Source organism: Magnolia sinica, chromosome 7, assembly GCF_029962835.1.
Source record: "Magnolia sinica isolate HGM2019 chromosome 7, MsV1, whole genome shotgun sequence".
NCBI lineage: Eukaryota > Viridiplantae > Streptophyta > Magnoliopsida > Magnoliales > Magnoliaceae > Magnolia > Magnolia sinica.
This window is the reverse complement of record NC_080579.1, coordinates 3,603,326-3,622,455: the sequence shown is the minus strand read 5'-3', so window position 1 is coordinate 3,622,455 and position 19,130 is coordinate 3,603,326. Positions and strand designations below refer to the sequence as shown.

Sequence of the window (19,130 nt, the reverse complement as noted above, 5' to 3'; positions counted from 1 at the left end):
GTGAGGCCCATCACATCAACGGTCTGGATCATTGAAAGAGGGCATCAGATTGAAAGGCGAAACTCTGAAAATATCCTGCAGCGATGCCTCTAGAGCTATCCTTGTAATGTAATGATTTTGAGAAATCAGATCCGTTCATCCGTTTGGTGAGCTCATTTTAAGACCTGAGACAAAAAATGAGGAGGGTCCAAGACTCATGTGAGCCGCAATAAAGGAAAAAGGTGGGTAGGGAAATTCCTACCGTTGAAACCTCCCTGGGCCTACAGTGATGTTGACATGCAATCCATACCGTTCGTAATGTCATTCCTACTAAGATGAACTGAAAACACAAATATTAGCTTGATTCAAAACTCTTGTGGCCCCACGAATATTTCAACTGTGGACGTTTAATCCTCTCGTTTTCAGCCCACTTGAATAGTCGATCTGGCTCATTTTTGGCACTGAAACCTAAAATGATCTTAAAAAACGTATGGACGGATTTGATTTCTCACAAACACTATGGTGGCCCCACTTAGGTTTCCAGCGCAGGAACTTCCTGCGTAAGGCTTTTGAAATTCGCGTCCGTGGTATGGGAAACGGATAGGCTACTCCGGGAACGGATTGGCTACTCCCCCTCACACTAGCCCTGGGGCTGGTGGTCGGTGCTCTGTGGGCCCAACTATAATGTATGTGTTTCATCCATCATGTTCATTCATTTTTAAAGGTCATTTTAGGCTTTGTTTCAAAAAATGAGAGGTATGTAAAACTCAAGTGGACCACACCACATGAAAACAATAGTGATTGGAGATCCACCATTAAAATCCTCCTAAGGCCCACTGTACTGTTTATTTAACATCTAATCTGTTGATTATGTCATACATTCCCAGATGAAGGGAAAAAACAAAAATCAGCTTGATCCAAAACTTTTATGGGCCCCAAAATATTTTTAATGGTCAACACTCATTCAACTCTATTTTCTGTAATGTGGTCGAATTGAGATTGGGATATGCCTCATTTTTGGTATCGTAGAGTAAAAGGATCTGTAAAAATATATGGACGGAATGGATGAAACACATACATCATGGTGGCCCCACAGAGCACCGACCATCAGCCATTGGCTGGTGTAAGGGGGAGTAGCCAATCGGTTTCCGGCTACTCCTACTCCCCTGCCACCAGCCGGTGGCGGATGGTCGGTGCTATGTGGACCCCACCATGATGTATATGTTTCATCCATTCCGTTCATCCATTTTTAAATACCATTTTATATTTAATAAAAAATATGAGAGGGATATATATGTCAGGTGAACCACACCACATAAAATCAATAGTGATTGTATATCCACCATTAAAATCCTCCTAAGGCTCAGTGTACTTTTTATTTGACATCCAATCTGTTGATTAGGCCATACAGGCCCAGATGAAGGTAAAAACAAAGGTCATCTTGATCCAAAACTTTTATGGCCCCAGAAAGTTTTTAATGATCAATGTTCATTCGACACTGTTTCCTGTAATTATGTCCACTTGTGATTGGAATATACCTCATTTTTTGCCTCATATCATAAAATGATCTAGAAGAATAGATGGACGGCATGGATGAAACTTATGGTGGGGCCCACAGAGCACCGACCACCAGCCATTGGCTTAAAAGGTGAGGCGTACAGTATGAAAAAGCTCAGGATAAAAAATAAAAAAATTCCGCGCATGACAGTAACCTATACACGGGAAATGGATTGGCTGCTCCCCCTGACACCAGCTCCGGAGCTGGTGGTCGGTGCTCTGTGGGCCCATCATAATGTATATGTGTCATCCATTCCGTTCATCTATTTTTCTAAATCAATTTATGATAATATGCAAAAAACGAGGTATATTCCAGTCTCAAGTGGACCACATTACACGAAACAGTGTTGAATGAACTTCGACTGTTAAAAACTTTTTGGGGGCCATAAAAGTATTGGATCAAGTTGATATTTTTTTTATCCCTCAATCTGGGTCTTTATGACCTAATAAACGGATTGGATGTCAAATAAACAGTACATCGAGCCTTAGGAGGATTTAAATGATGGATATCCAATTACTATTGTTTTCCTGTGGTGTGATCCACTTGAGATTTATATCCCTCCCATTTTTGGGATAAACACATAAAACGATATTTAAAAATTGATGAAAGGAATGGATGAAACACATACATCATGGTGGGGCCCACAGAGCACCGACCATCAGCTCCGGGGCTGGTGTCAGGGGGAGTAGCCAATCCGTTTCCCTATACACGCATGCGGCATGAGTTGCGACTCGCTTAATCGTAGATTTTTGAGTATCTCGCGCTACGTAGCTACCGTAAAATCAGAGCCGTCCATCAGATGCTCACCCCCTTCATCGGGCTCGATCTCCAAAATCAGGCCATTTAGTACTCAGATGGGCCATCCTTAAAAAAATATATACCTAAAATATCTGAATTTACTTGGTATGACTCACCCAAGCTTTAGAACACTATGATTTGGGTAATTCTTTCATCCTGATGAGACACATCAGATGAACGGATTAGATGGCATATAAACAACAGGTGAGCCCTACACAAAACCAGTGGTGAACGTCCCGTCATAACTCTTTCTTTCGGTGTGGGCTACCTTTGCTTTGGATCATCATCATGTTTGGATTTCACCGTAAAGATGAGGCGTCGTATTTGATGAACGGTGTGGATCTCATGAAAGTTCCACCCACATGGCTCTGTTTTCGTGTGTAGCACGTGTGTGTCGAGTTGGCACGTGCGAATGGCAGTGCATTAAGAGGTCTCACATGCGTGTGGAATGACGAATCCTCTTCTATTAAAACCCTATTCTCTCTATCCATCTTTCTCTTTCCCTGTCTCTCTCTCAGAGGGGGATTTCTAGGGTTTTATCTTTGTCAGTCTCTCTCTCTCTCAAAGGCGGGATTTCTAGGGTTTATCTTAGAGTGGAGATGGCGAGTTACGATTTGACGACGCGGATAGCGCCCCACCTGGACCGGCATCTTGTATTCCCGCTGCTGGAATTCCTGCAGGAGCGACAGCTGTACGCTGATGATGAGATTCTGAAGGCAAAGATCGAGCTCCTTAGCAAGACCAACATGGTCGATTACGCCATGGACATCCACAAGAGCCTCTACCACACCGAAGACGTTCCACAAGGTCTCTTTTTCTAAATATTATTTGAATTTTTAAAAAAAAATGTATATTTTTAAAATTGTTGTCTAGGGTTTTAATTTCTGGGATGGTCTTTGGAAATTGGGGTTGCCAGATGAGCGGTCTGGATCTGCGGATGGTGGCCCCTTTTGTTTTGGTATCATACAATGCCGTGCTCAAATTATGCCGTGTACGTTTGGGTTATCCATCTGTCAGGTGGGGCCCATTTTTCAGTGATCCAGGCGGTACATCTGTTGGTTCTCACAATGGATGGGTGATGGATACAATGGTCCATATCAGGGCCATCCAGCAATCCCCACGTCAATCTGTCAGGTGGGGCAGTACATCTGTGGGGTCCCACCACGGATGGGGATGGATGCAATAGTCCACATTTACACAGTTGAACAAGCTCTGCTTACGCCAATTGGTGAGCTTCTTGTTGAATATGGACCATTAGATGTATGGTGTTTGATTTTACAAATCGTTTTTTTTTTTTTATAAATAAAATAAAATAAAATAATTTATTCAGCGCAGCAGGTGATAGGGGCCAACGATCAAACGGTTCATCTTGTAGGGCTTGTTATTAATATTGATTGCCCGTGTCATAGAGTTCTCCTCAATTGGATAGATTTAGCTGTTTGATTGCCAGTCTGCAAGCCCATGGTTCACATTCAATGGAAAAAGAGTTCACCAAGACCATTTCTTGTGGGTCCTATCAGATAAATGGTCTTGACCAAGGAAATGTGTGGTTCACTTGTGCGATCCTACCCAAACTACACATCTGTTTTGCTGTTGTTTATTTAGTCTTTTTTTTTTTTTTAGTGTTTCCTCTTATTTTTATGGGTTTTGAAACGGTTTCTTTTGGGTAGATATGGTGGACAGGCGAGTGGAGGTTGTTGCAAGATTGAAATCCCTTGAGGAGTCTGCAGCACCTTTAATATCTTTTCTTCAGAACCCGAGTTTGGTTCAGGAACTCCGTCCTGATAAGCAGCACAACCTTCAGATGTTGAATGACCGTTTTCAGGTATCTTCTGCTCAATTTTATTTCGCAATTTTAGACTTTGTGAGATCCATCTGTTGGCAATAGGGTGTTGAGGCCAGTGCCTACCCAACGCCTACTACTATCTCACCAACTTGGATGCTGAGCTGGGCATGTAGTATGTTGGTGCAGAGTAGTACACTACCAACTCTGATACCAAGATGCATGAGTGGTATGTAGGTTTTTCGAGGATTGCAAGTGGCAGGAAAAAGCATTGCCCCTAATTCTATCTCTGTCCATTTGTACCTTTAAGGTTGAGTAATTTATCGGTGCTTTGTGGCGTGGAATTTGATGAAAAAATACTAATGCTTTAAATTTAAAAAAAAAAAAAAAAAAAAAAAAAAAAAAAAAAATTTGTTGAGAATTTGAGATTGTGGTGAATTGTAGTTGGGCCCTATGGCTTCATGTCAGATGATCTGTCCATCTGGTGGGCCCTAGTTTCCATGGGCTAATGCACAAAATACACCTACGTAGCAATCCTAACCATCTGATTTTCCTTGTCTTGATGGACCATTTATATTTTATTTTAAACATTCCATTTGGAGCCCTTCAATCAGATGGGGTTGATTATTCCTTACGAGAGTGCAACTCACTTGGGGACTGAGACTGGTATGACTCATCCCAACTTGTCCATTTTTGTACCTTATCAATTTGATTTGGTCTTGTATTGGTCTGGTGACTTTCTCTTTGTGGATCAAACCACTTCAACTTGGATAAACTGAGTTGTACCAGTGAAATTTTAAACCATGTGGGGTTCCCTGGATGGTCCTGGGCATCCATTTATACAGCCACATGGGCCATAGTGGATGGATCAAGGGTGAAGATCTCAAGCCCGAAGATCAGAGCTGCCCTCATTTCTAGTCTCCTATTTGAAGGTGGGGTTCATTAACTTTTAGATTTGTTTTGGCATTTTATTTTATTTTTTTGCCTTTTTTCATAGTGTCTGGTAGCTTTAGGATGTGCAAAAAAAAACGAAAAGAAAAAGAGAAAGAAAAAAGAAAAAAAAAGACTTTTTTATTTTCTGTTTGCTGAATTGATCTTACGTGCTTCGTAGCATGTGGTTCAATTAGAAACCATTAGTTTATGCGTTGCGGGATTTGTCCACTTCGTGCTTTAGTTCTTTAGCGTGATCTATTGATAGTTGCATGAAGCACGACAAAAAGCAGCAATAGATTTGGGTGCAGGGGTGGGGAAGTAGCTGTTTCAAAATAAGCCACTAAGAAGCGGGAACGGGGGCATGAGTGGGGAAGCAACTGTTTCAAAGGTATAAACTACTAAGAAGCGGGAGTGGGAGCATGACCCTGAAACGCATTTGAAGTGGGAGTCACACCTAGTTAGAAGGATCCTACAACTAAGTCTATTCATGAAAAAAATCTATAGAAGTTTACCTTGCTATTTCTAACATGGTTTTGAATCTTCTCCTATATGTATTGCATTTTCTACCCGAGAATATGACAACATGAATCATTTTTTTTTCCATAAAAGAAAAGGTGACATGGGAAAAATGGAGAGGGAGAGAGGGAGAGGAGGATGGAGACGACAACGAAGAAGAAGATGACATGAACAACTAATACCAAATGTTGGATGATGCATTGGGCGTATGCAGTGTGTCATTCTTCATTTGATGTCTTGATTGTATCATTTCAGGTGTCTTCTGATACTTTCTCCGGCACCATTTCAACCATGACATGTAATGTGAAACTTTTGAAATTTATGAGCACATTCGTTCTTCATGGTATGCAATTTGGAAAAAAAAAAAAACTTACCATAGACAAATGGGAAACCAACAAGTTGTTGAAGAAGGCTAGCTTGACCCTAGTAGTCAGTTCGGCGTTAGTGACTTGTCTATATTTCATCAGTTTATTCAAGAGAGAATATTGTAAATAAAATAAGCAAACAATATGATAATATCACAAGCCGGTACCTTGCTGGAGGTTGATCAATGGCTCAATCTGATTGCCCATGAAGGTTTAGACTAACCATTATTAGTTTAGTTCCACTTGCTTTATAAGCAAATTGTAATGTAATTGCTCCAGTGAGTAAGCTCCTCCCACATACCAATGGTTGTGTTGTACACTGCCATCCTCCAATATAAAGCAAACTGTTAAGTTCTGTACACATGCTAGCAATTGCAGTTCCTTATTGCAGTACTTCGTTGCTCTAAATATATATTGATATTGTATATCTGTGGTTTCTATGATGAATGCATTTTACAAACAGATTGGTCCGGATCAGATAGAGGCTTTATATCAGTACGCTAAGTTCCAATTTGAGTGTGGAAACTACTCTGGTGCAGCTGACTATTTGTATCAGTACCGTGCTTTGTGCACTAATAGTGACAGAAGTTTGAGCGCATTGTGGGGGAAGCTTGCTGCAGAAATACTGATGCAGAATTGGGAAATTGCACTTGAAGAACTCAATCGATTGAAAGATATAATTGATTCAAAGGTATTTTTGTTATACATGAACTGCTTAGTTCCATTGCCTCGTGTTTGTCTTCTAATTGTGATTATAATGTTGCAGAATTCTTCTACGCCTCTAAGTCAGTTGCAAAATAGAATTTGGCTGATGCACTGGAGTCTTTTCATATTCTTCAACCATGAAAACGGTAGAAACGGCATTATTGATCTATTCTTTCAAGACAGGTTTACTATCCAAACTTTCTATTCTCATCTCACATTTTTTGTATTATTGGAGAATAGTTTTTGTCATGGCTTCAATTTCTGACAATGCTGTTTTATTTTTACTTGTATCTTTGAGAAGTTTATGGTTAGCTTATTAGTCAGGCTTCTGCTTTCATCTTTTAACAAGCAATACGAAACAAATCAACAAAGCAAGAGATGCACCTTAAAAACTCTGAAAACGCTTATACAGATATATACATAGACTGACAAGTCTATGGGTTATGAAGTTCTCTACTTTGCAATTATGTGAAGTTATAGTGATTCCTGATTGACCGAAAATGACATCAATCTTTTTTTAAAGAGAACCATGGTGGTGCATTTTTGGTATACCAATAAATGGTGTAGTTACCTTTGTTTGGTAGAAAGGGAAAGTTGAAGGCCAATTGTCATGCCCCGAAATTCGGTACCCAAGTTGGCCAGGCCGGAATCCGAATTTCAGGACCGTGAGTTGTACTTAAACAAAATATACGACACAACCCACATAGTTTCCATGCATTTTCAAGGTAACCAGAGTCAAACTAAAAGAGAAAATAAATAATAACCTATTCTCATTAATTAGAAGCTTACTAAACCATTATTATATTAGAATAAAAATAAACTAAATAATAAATCATCATCCAAAATGCAAACTAATCCTAAAACAAAAAAATAAAACTAACGTCGTCTAGCTTGCTCGCATTATTCCATCTTTGTACCTGTAAAACAATCAACAGATGTGTAAGCGCTACTGCTCGTAGGGTTAAATCATTCCAAAAGTTGGAAATATTATGTCGACATTAAGTATAGCTTGATAAAATAAATAAAGTCAACACGACTTATCATAAGTAGACATGTTACAAAAGATAAAATACCGAAAGGTCGAGTCGTAGTGCGTGGTATCACGGGCCAGTAGGGGCCTAGCACCAAGGACCACAACTGACGTTAGTCCCATACCTAACGTGCGAAGTGATTACATGATGATAGACTCCCAATCCCGAATAGTCCCATACCTATTGGGGACCGTAGCCCACGAATGTGTGCATCAAAATTTTATTTAAGCATCCACAACCCGAATATAAGAGAACATTAACATTTTAATAATAACAATTGAAATTCTAATAAAAGAGTCAAATAAAATAAAATGACTTCTGATCCATTTTTGGACTTGGCTAGGGCAGAGCACCCATATATAGATTCACTTAACGTTTAAAAAAAAAAAAAAAAACTTGCATCCTGGAACACAGGCCAGAGATTGAATATTCACATACGACATACATCCTGAAACACGGGCCAAGGATCGAATGTCTACAGTTGTTAAATTTTAAAATGCGGCACAAAAGAAACATCATTTTCAGGAATAACCTAGGCAGAGCACCCACAACACCAGTCAATTAAATACGTTCTACAATATGAAACATAAATTAAATAAAATTCATGCTACGATGCGATGCTAGAATAAATCTAATTAATCTATACAATGAGAATCAAATAAATTTAAATAATGATGCTCAAATAAATTTAATGTACATATTGATTATCGACTAAACTCAACGTAACATAATGTTTTCAACAGGAAGATCACCTAACTATTATGATGTAGATACTGACGAAGATCTAAACTCTCACGTGGTTGATTTGAACGGTCCAGATTCTATGGCTTTGACTTGACCAATCATGAAATTTTAACTCTCATTAAACTGGTGATGACGACAAAGAATTTAACTGGTTTGAATTAGAAACATCTTCCTCATTGGAGGTGATGATTATATATGGAACTCATGGTTCATATTCATGAAATCTTACAAACAAAAAGGGTTGGCTCACTAAGTTAACTTAGTGAGTCAACACATCAAAGAAATGGGTCGAAACCATATATGAAGCAAGGAGTTCATGAATGAATCTTATTTGAGATGAATGAATGAATACCTGGTGACGATATAAGAGTTGTCAAGGCTCTAGAAATCAATCCAAACGACAAGGTAGAAGTCAGCTCAATGGTCAGATTTAACGAGACTCGGTATGTTCAACTCGTCACACTCGAGTGTAGCTTCCTCTCTCGGTCCGTCTTTCTTTTTCTTTCTCTTATGTTTTCTACTCTCTTTCTTTCGATTGGTTGTTGGGTAGAATTCATGCTGGAGAATAGTAGGTCATTGGATGGAGAGATTTAATGATTGAGATCGTGAGGACAGGCTTCGTGCCGTTTGCGAAGCGGCATGGCGGCAAGTGCGGAAGAGGAGTTCTGCTTTGAGCGGACTCTATAACAAATGCGGGGTGTGGTGTGGCATGGCGTGGTGTGGTGATACTAGGTCGGGTCCATTGTGAGTTTAGAAGGAATCCATACCATACATCGGTTTCAATGATTCAAGATGAGTTGGGAGCTCGAGAATGGAGTAGATCAGGAATTTTGGTGGGCCGCACAAGAGGATTTTCGACAAGGGGTTTCAATGGATGGGGTTCCACAATGGTACGGTTCCAACAGACAGTTTGGATCAGTGAGGTGGGCCCCGCCATAAAGAATGGCGTGCACAGATGGGTTGAGTAGTGCGGACACTTGGCATGGTGAAGGAAGGTTGGAGAGGAGAGAAAATCGGGGAGGAGGTTGGGTGTGAACATGTCGTATATTTTGTTCAAGTACAACTCAGTCCTGGAATTCGGGTTCAGGCCTAGCCAACTCGGGTACCGAATTTCGAGGCGTGACACCAATTGTCAGTACCTCAGCCTTTTTTTTTTTTACTGTTACCTTTAAAAGGAAGTTCCTATCTTTGCGATTCCAGGAATGGTAAGCCTAACAAACAAGGGACTGCCAAGTTCCAACTATCTTTGTTACATGTCCATAAAAATGATCTATCACATTAGTTGCCTCGGAGGCTTGCTGCCTTGAGATTGTCCGTGATGCTGTGTTTCAGCCTTTAAGCCTCTTGTGAGGGATGTGTTAGGAAAATCCTGTTTGTATGTTCGTAGGTTGTATTCACCTGTTCTCATGGCCTAGATTTCGGGTACCTAGCGTGTGTTCCAGACTTGAGATCCACGCCGTGACTTGTACACTAAGTGTACATGGTTCATTCGTTATGTTTACCATGCAATTAGGGTCATCTGCATGATATCTAAGTTCTATTCACATACATAGCCACATTTCATATCTTCGAAGTCAACCATCCATTTCAATCAATTATTATTAATCCAACTAAGGCCATCCCATTCAGGGTCTTAAACAATTGAACATTAAACAATCAATCAAATCAGCAAATTAAGTCATGTTCAACAAAATTCAAAGAATCAAATAACATTCTAAAACATTAGATGAAATTAGAAATAATAATCATGGCTGGTCCAAAGTTGCCACTTCTTCCGTTGTCAAGTAGGTCCATGTGTCCCGTGGGTCCTTTTCTGGCTCAACCACGTCCTCCTGTTCCTGAGCCAATGGCTCATCCTTGGTTACATCTGTATGGTTTAACATCAGTACATGGTTAGCTGGCCAGGCCTAGTGAGAAGTCCCGACATGTTTTTCGCATCAACTTAAAATAGAGCAACAAGCACTCATGTAACAATATAAATGCAGTGTATGGATGATATGCAATTAAGTGAATGCGTGAATGCATTAAGTGGGAAACCCTCCACTTGCTTGAGTTGGAAACCCATTAACTCGCATCTGCCCCTTGGCAGGCTTCTACCATTTTGGTAGACATGGGCAAGGCCTCCAACTACTCCTTGAGTAGGCTTCCACTAGTATAGTGGGCATCTGGTGAGGATTATACCAAGTATACCATCCAGGGAGGTCCCCTAAGAATTCAAAATGTGTTTTGCATGCAATGATGGATGCATAATAATAGCAAGGTAGATGTGAATCATGTATCATATGATTATTTCAATTATAAGATTCGAAGCAACACAATTCCACACTATCCATTAATATCAGTATGGCACTCAACTCATTAGTGGCATTGTAATAAAATTAGAACATAAAATGCATCAACACAATAACTCAGATTAATGACTATACTAACAAATTATATCAAACCCCACCATTACTACAACAATCCAGCATCAAATCACACATTTATTTAAATCGAGTAAGAGAATATAACAATGACATCAGGTAAGCATACAAACACATCAAACAATCCATCTATTTAACTTAATGGAGGGAAAACACACCAGGATCACTCACCTTTGTGTGGTGGAGATGATTTCGTAAAGCAATCGGTTTGATTTGAATTTGAATTCCCAAAAAACACGAGATAAAATTATCGACTGATCCTAATGGTTCTTATGGTGGGGCCCACCTTTGATTTATTTAGATCCCACAATAGGGCTACATAAAGTGTCATTTATTGTGGGATTAAATCCTTTTTTTGATCCAACCCTAACAATCGGGTTTTAATCATCGTAGATCGATGTTGTGCCCAGTTGATCAATTAAAAGTGGCTGACCATCTTAAAACAACCCGGTACTAGTCAATTATACACTAAATCATATGTATCATGAATTTACTTATCCAATTATCAAAGTTCAGAAATTAACAAAACTGTCCAAATGCTTGTCGATTGATCGAGATTGATTGAAGGTTTATCGATCGATCGATCGAACAAACCTCCGATCGATTGAATAATTTGAAATTCCCATAGTTTGGTTGCTGGACTATTTTCGACAACTTTGATCGATTGAAGCTTTGCATCGAAGGTAGTTGATTTTGAACAATTTGTGACGATCTTAATCGAAAGATTAGGGATTCATCCCCTTTAATGATTTAGGTTTTAATTACATTCGATGGGTTGATCTAAATCAACCATTGGTCGTCACTTGATCAATCTCAGGGGATGACCGTTGATTAACGTGATCCAAACCATCCATATACCAATTTATTACAATTCTTAATGATCAACATTGATTGATCAATTCGGCCCACCAGATGGTTAGATCGATCATCAAATTTGGACCTTAGCAAAATCTGATGTTTGGATTTTGATAGTCGGTCCAGATCAAGACTGGGTCTCAACCATCCAATGGATTGACACAAGTGATCTTATATGATTCTTAGGCTAAGATTGTCTCAAATCGATGTGGCCCATCCAATGGTCCAATCGGCCTGTGATTTAGGGTTCTAGTAAATTTAGGTCTTAGAAATCCATTGAACGATGTGTATCTAATCACGTCTGGGAATAAACCGGTACAATTCCTTGCGCCAAGTCACAACTTGCGTAGAAAATTATACCTTTCCGATATTAATTCAATTCCTTTGTTTAAGGAAAACCTATGGTCGATCAATGATCAGTGCGGTTCATTGGGGTGTCAGATCGATCCGATTCCTGAGATTATTGCGTAGTTGGGTCTTAGAAAGCCCAGGAACTGTACAAATCACATTAATCATCATTTGTTACGATAAGAGCCCACCTTCTACACATGAGCCCTAAAGCCATACGCATCGTCGTATCTTTCCACAAAAATGAAATAGATGTACATAATGGATGCTCGGCTAATCGGATCCGTCCATTATGTATATCAATACAAAATTATGTGATTAAAAAAAATAAAATCATTTGATCTCTATTGATCAATGCGACCCGTCAAATGTTCGAATGGTCCCAATCCTTGAGACCCTAACATATTTGATCCAGGAAAATTGATGGACCGTATGGATTACTTGATCCGTGTCCGGATTGTGAGAAATAATTCCCTGCACAGAGAACCTACGGCCGTTGTGCAGAAATTATAATAGATAGATTACTTGGGATGCCGCATGGGCAGATGGCAAATCCAAGCCGTCCACCACAACAATCCCATACTTTGTACAATAGGGTAGGATCATCTAGGTTGTTCCCATACATGCACTAAGTAGTTTTATATATGAATTGATAATGTGATTTATATATGGAAACAGTGGGGGGTTGATGGTTTAGGTAGCGTTTATTTATTTATTTATTTATTTATTTTTTGAGAAGTGACTGAAAATATCATTAAGAACCAAGGAAAACAAAACAGTACAAAAAGGAAAGAAGGGGGCCCGCTGAGATAGCAGACCACACTTCTAACAAAAAAGGGAAAAATTACAAGCAGAAAGATTAACTATATTAGAAGCCCATTCGAATATGAGATGGTGCACCCTTTTAACTATGACCTCCGCCGAGTTGGACACGTCACGAAAGCATCCGTTATTCCTTTCTTCCCAGATAGCCCACCAGACGGCTAGAAGCGACATTCTCCAAACGACATCAATTTCCTTTCCCAAGGCCACACTGTGCCATGCTGCGATCAGATGATACGTAGAACGCGGAAAAGACCACTTCACCGCGAACGAAGAAAGCAAAACTGACCAAACCTTCTGGAAGAACGAGCAGTGGAAGAACAGATGATCTATCGATTCTTCATTTTCCATGCAACAAATACAAATGTTTGGAATTATCATTCCCCTCTTCCTTAGGTTATCCACCGTAAGAACTTTCCGTCTCCCCACTAGCCAGCCAAATGCTGAAATCTTCGGAGGCACTTTGTATTTCCACACCCTCGCTATCGTAGCCTCATCCCAAATGGCAGAATTGATGCGCAGACACAAATAGAGGGACTTAACAGAAAAAAGACCCTTCTTGTCAGGGCTCCAAATCAGCCTATCTTCTTGAGTAGAGTTAGGATGCCCTTTGCCAATTCGTTGAAGGAGGGCCACAAAGTCATCTATCTCCCAGTCGCGGAGGTTTCTTCTACAAGGAGGGTGCCAGATAACTTCATTACCGATCGTCGAGAAACAATCAGCTACTGCAATGAAACGGTTGGGCGCCAGACGATAGATGGAAGGAAAATCCTCCCTCAAAGTCGAAGAACCAACCCAAATATCTTCCCAAAATCTAATCTTGTCTCCTTTGCCTAGCATTGATTGTAACCTTACTTTAATTTGCATTTCATGTTCCTCTCATCATGCCTGTACCTTATCACAGCTTGACATTTGAAGCCATCCTGGATTTTGATCATGCTTTTTCAATCCCTGCTGTTTTAAAATTTGAAGCATGTTATTTATGACGTCTTCTTTCTCCTTTACATCTGGTGGCTGCCAAATATATTGTAAGATCAAGGCACGTGATTGTGATTTATTTGAAATTTATGTGCTGTGAATGTTATATCACCTGGTTGGGCATCTGCCTTCATGGAAGCCATGATGGAGTCATTAAGTTGTTTCAATTGCATGATGTTTTCTTCCTTTACCTTCTGCTTTTCTTTTCATTAATATCTAGTTTTCAGTCTCAGCTAGTGTTCCTTACCATCACATTCACTATTGTTGGAGTTCATAAGTTTATTTTAATTAGGTACTATTTTGGGATGTCACAACTAGTCAGTCCCTCACATGTTATGAGGTTATCTTATGGTATTCAATGGTTCTTGCTTCGTTTGAGCTAATACATATAATAGGGTAATCTGGTCATGTTGTAGAAGCTTTGCTTGGTACTTTTTTGAAAGGCTTAAACGAGGATATGTTGGTATTTCATGAGCTATGTTGTAGTAGCTGTGCTTGGTATTTCATGAGATGTCTCTAATTTGCAGGTACCTCAATGCTATTCAAACCAATGCACACCATCTACTACGTTATGTTGCAACTGCAGTGATTGTTAACAAAAGGAGAAGAAATATGCTAAAAGACTTGATCAAGGTCATCCAGCAGGAGCAATACTCCTACAAAGATCCCATCACCGAGTTTCTCGAATGCTTGTATGTCAACTATGATTTTGATGGTGCACAAAAGAAGCTTCGCGAGTGTGAGGATGTAAGTTGCCTACCCTTAAAAATGAATATTCATATATCTGATCTTGTAGTAATACTGTAGTAGGAAAATATCATTTTTTTTAAAGTCATGATTTTAAATTAGCATGACATGACGTCGATTTTATTGATGCATGAAATAAGATGATCATCTTGCAAGCTTAATCTGCAACTGAAATGCAGGCTGCTAAGAGAGGACTTGTTGTTCAAATGGAAAATTTTGGAGTTCCATTCCTAAATAAAGCGTCTTCTAGTTTTACTGGGGCCATATTGGGAAGCCATGAATTCCATGCTAGACGATTGAAAAGGAAAAGGGTTTTCCTTTGATGAGACGATTTGTGATGTTTGCATGGCAAAAAAGAAAGAAAAAAGTGGTAAAAAATACGACTGTTGGGAAATATGCCATCACATATTGCATAACCCTTCACATACTCCCCAGATCACATATGCCATGGCATATGCAGTACACATGGCCCAAACCACATGCAATCGCATATGACAACACTAGTCCAAACAGGCCCTTATTTCAGTTTTTGTAACATGAAATTCCTTTGCTATAATGATTCTTAATGTTTTAAGTGGCATCTCCAATTCTATTGTAACATGGAATTTGAAAACCATCCATGCAGGTAATATTGAATGATCCCTTTCTTGGCAAGCGAGTTGAAGACGGCAGCTTTACTACAGTGCCTTTGAGGGATGAATTCCTTGAAAATGCTCGTCTATTCATCTTCGAAACTTACTGCCGCATACACCAATGCATTGATATAGGGTGAGTACTTGTTTTAAGAAAGAAAACCACTATTTAAACTCACGCTGATTAATTGTCACAGCCACCTATTTTTTTGGCAGTGTAATAATACAGGTAACAAATATCACTGAGATTCTGAAAATCTCTCAATGATATTGCAAAGAATTAAATAAACAATATTATTACGATTATATAAAGTGATTTTCACGGTATCGGTATATGTATTTTTATTTTTTTGGGTATTTTATTGCGAAGTGAACCTGATATTAATGCAAAATTTATTTAAAATTTAGAGGCAGGGCTGTCAACGGGCTGGGCCTGGGGTTGGCCTTGGCCCGGATTTGAATTGTTTTGGGCCAGCCCTATTCAAATTTTTTATTTTGGCAAGCCCGATCCCGGCCCATTGACAGCCCTAATTAGAGGTCTTTGCTAACTTCCCCACCTTCATGGGAATTTAAATATCCCCAAACTTTTAAATGGCACATGGGTTTGAGCTATTGTTGATCTGAACCACTTCTGATTAATAGCATGAAAAGGGACAGTCAAGATTGACTGGAGAAACAAAATAAGTCCAATCTTCATCTTGAAACATCTAGTAGATAGATCCTACTTTGTATTTCTTATAATTCTGAAGTAACACATCAATTTGATGATTCAAACCATGTGATTTATGGCTTGTAAACATTGTGTGGTTCTAACAAATTGGCCCCATTCAAAGGGTTAGGATCATCCGATCAGTGTGATTCTTACACCATTGCTTGCTCATAGTTGTATGATTTGTATGAATAAACAAATGGTTCAGAAAGGCAATAAGTAACCCCTGTGTGCCCTTTAAAAGGTTTGGTGACATGACTAACATCCCCACGAAGGTATGGACATCAGCAAAACCTGTTATATATATATAAGTTTTGAATTATTTATTAATTATAATAAATGTTTTTTAAATAGTTTATTTTCAGCGAGAGTTCCCCGATAGAGCTTTGCCATGAGCAAATGCTTGTACAATGAAAGCTTATTTACACGCCACATTGCACACGTGTGAGATCCAATCCATCCATCAGTTTGGTCTGACGTTTTACATGTTTTCCCAAAAATGGATCTGGTTCACTGGCATGTGAGCCTCAATATTGGAAACAGGTAAATTGGTTAGAAAACTTCAGCCAAGTTTTCCAGAGCCGTACATTGGTTTAATTGTTTTGTTGTGTCCCACCTGACCAGTGGATCAACCTGGTTCTTGGGCTAGGGCATCAATATAGTGGGTGCTGTTCTTATCGGTGGATTGCATATCCAGCCTATCGTTTCATACTGCCACATATGCAGCGTGTGTATGAGCTTTATTGCTCATTTTTTGGGCTTGCCAAAAGCTCTTCCTGATAATATCCCCATCGAAAAGCCTCAAAATTTGAAAATTCTCCCAAGAAAGAGATTTGTCATTATGGTGGCCACCAATCCCCTTGCTAAGAATGTATTATGGTGTTCCATATGTGAATTTACGAGTATACACTTTGGTTTTGCATCACTTTATTTATTTATTTATTTTTATACACTCGTCCATGTTCATCATATTATAGTTTCTCTACCTGAGCATGGCCCCCACATATAAAGATCACCGGGTCGACTTGTAAACTTCATTCTACATTATTAACAACTTCTTTACTGAGTTTGAACTATTAGAAACTGCCTCAGCAACTAAAGCTGCAGTTTTTGTTGAAATGCCCTTGAACTTGTGGGTTCCCCACTGCCTGCATGGTTGATCAAAATGCACTGACTTTCCCGTGATTCTAACAGCATGCTTGCCGAGAAGCTGAACATGAGTTATGACGAGGCAGAGAGATGGATCGTCAATCTCGTCCGCAATGCAAAGCTCGATGCCAAGGTCGATTCAAAATCAGGAACTGTTGTCATGGGACCAAACCATCTCAATGTGTAAGTCGTACATGGCATCATGGATACTTTCTTGAGGTGGTGATTTTCGTATCCACATATTTTACATGTATTGTTGTCACATTTATTGGTACCATCTTTTCAGGTATGAGCAGATAATAGAAAACACCAAGCAATTGTCCATGCGCACGTTCATGCTGGCAAAGAACGTTGTGGAATCTGCACCACCGTCCACTCAGGCTGCTCGGTAGGGGAGAGCAATCTCACAACCTCGAGATCGTCCCCTTTTCAGGTCAGAAAATATAGAGCAGTCCTGTGCTATTTTAGGCTTGTTCTCTCCCAAGCACGAATCCAGCAAGTTTTGGATTTACTGTAGGTTAAGAATTGTTTTTTTGTCATGGATTTCGTTGAAACCAGAAGAATCTGAAATCATGTTTTGGCATGAAGAATCTATATTCATTTTCAGCAGTTTTATTTCTTCGAATTATGCGGAAATTTATAGGGTATGATTTGCATGTGTTGCATGGGCAAAAATAGTGTAATTACTATAACTCACGATGCGCCTATGGGGTACTTGGTGCCTCTTGTATGGCCACCACTTATTGTTGGTCAGTTCTCAGAAGAGTGCGTTTGGTAGGGCCCCTCATGGGCAGCTTTAAGTGGCCTTCTGTTTTGGAAGTAGTAGCTGGAGATTGGAGTTTATTCTGCTTTTCCGGCAGTGCCAAAAGGGGTAGCAATGGGCTAGGCGGGGGTGACCTGGGCCACCCCTAAACCTACTAAAGAACACCAAAAGCGAAGGCAGCTCACCGACATTGGGTGCGAAAGCATGGGGAGAGAACAGGAGTAGACACCCTGGTACTCCATGCCGTAGATAACAAGTCTTCGCCCTTGGTCTAAATGGTTCGGATCATTGAAACAGATTGTCTTTAAAGTACACATCTACGTCAATGATCCAAACCATTTAGCCCGAGGATATCCCCAAAAAAAAAAGAAAAATAAGAAAAAAGAGAGCTTAAATTGGACTTATTGCAGACTCTCAATTACTTCACTCTTTTCCATTTAGGGCTGGCCTAGGGTTAGGGCTTGGCTCGGACCAACTGCGTTCCAATTGGTGGCCATGCATGCCGGTTATGGCTCAGGGAGCCGTCAGAGAGATCTCCATTTCCTTCGTAGCCCTAAATTGCAAGGGAGATGAATGTGCTACATGTCATTTGCCATTGGTTGTCTCCAAAATGTAGGCTAAAATAGGCTTGTGTGGCCCACCATGATGTGTATGTAAACTCCATCTGGTATATCAAGTTCTATTCAGTTTTTAGGTCCTGAGGACATGAATCATCTAGATCTACAACTTGGATGGGCCACACTACATGTAACAATGGGGATTGGATGTCAACCATAGGTTTCTCCTTGGACTGCCATGGAGGTGTATCTCTCATCAAACCCATTAAATGGGTCTAACTCACCAGGATGAAGGGAAAATACAAAAATCAGCCTGATACAAAACTCAGGTGGGCCACACCATGTAAAGTTTAAAGTTTTGGTAGGTGTTTTAAATTGTTCCCACTGATGTGGCACGTATGAGTTTCTAATATATGAGGCACAAATAATGGTCTCACCTGATGTGCGGACTGGATTTTACATATGCAATATGGTGGGCCCTAAACAGCTCATGCAAGCACTTGCATCAAGCTGCTCCAATTTTCCCTAATTAGCAGTTAGGATGGTTAATCTGATTTTGCGTTGTCCCGTCTACAGTGGGTCCACTACTTGGACGGTTTGGATTAAAATACATATACACCACTCTGGGTTTGATATGGTGGCACAAGGGCTCCTTACATTACTGCTCTAAAAAATCAAACAGTCCAAATGATTTGGATGGGTTATCACCCAATAATCACAAGGAATGATCATAAC

The 19,130-nt window shown here is 39.8% G+C and overlaps 1 protein-coding gene across 1 annotated transcript; it reads left to right on the top strand.

Moving 5' to 3' along the window:
* Positions 1–2,821: 2,821 nt before the first annotated feature.
* LOC131250872 (eukaryotic translation initiation factor 3 subunit E) lies at positions 2,822–17,693 on the top strand. The gene is made up of 8 exons (XM_058251251.1): positions 2,822–3,142; positions 4,006–4,160; positions 6,396–6,623; positions 6,699–6,820; positions 14,366–14,585; positions 15,211–15,353; positions 17,121–17,258; positions 17,362–17,693. The coding sequence occupies exons 1-8, from the start codon at positions 2,935–2,937 to the stop codon at positions 17,465–17,467; spliced, it is 1,320 nt and encodes a 439-aa protein (XP_058107234.1). The 5' UTR covers positions 2,822–2,934; the 3' UTR covers positions 17,468–17,693.
* The last annotated feature ends 1,437 nt before the right edge of the window (positions 17,694–19,130 follow it).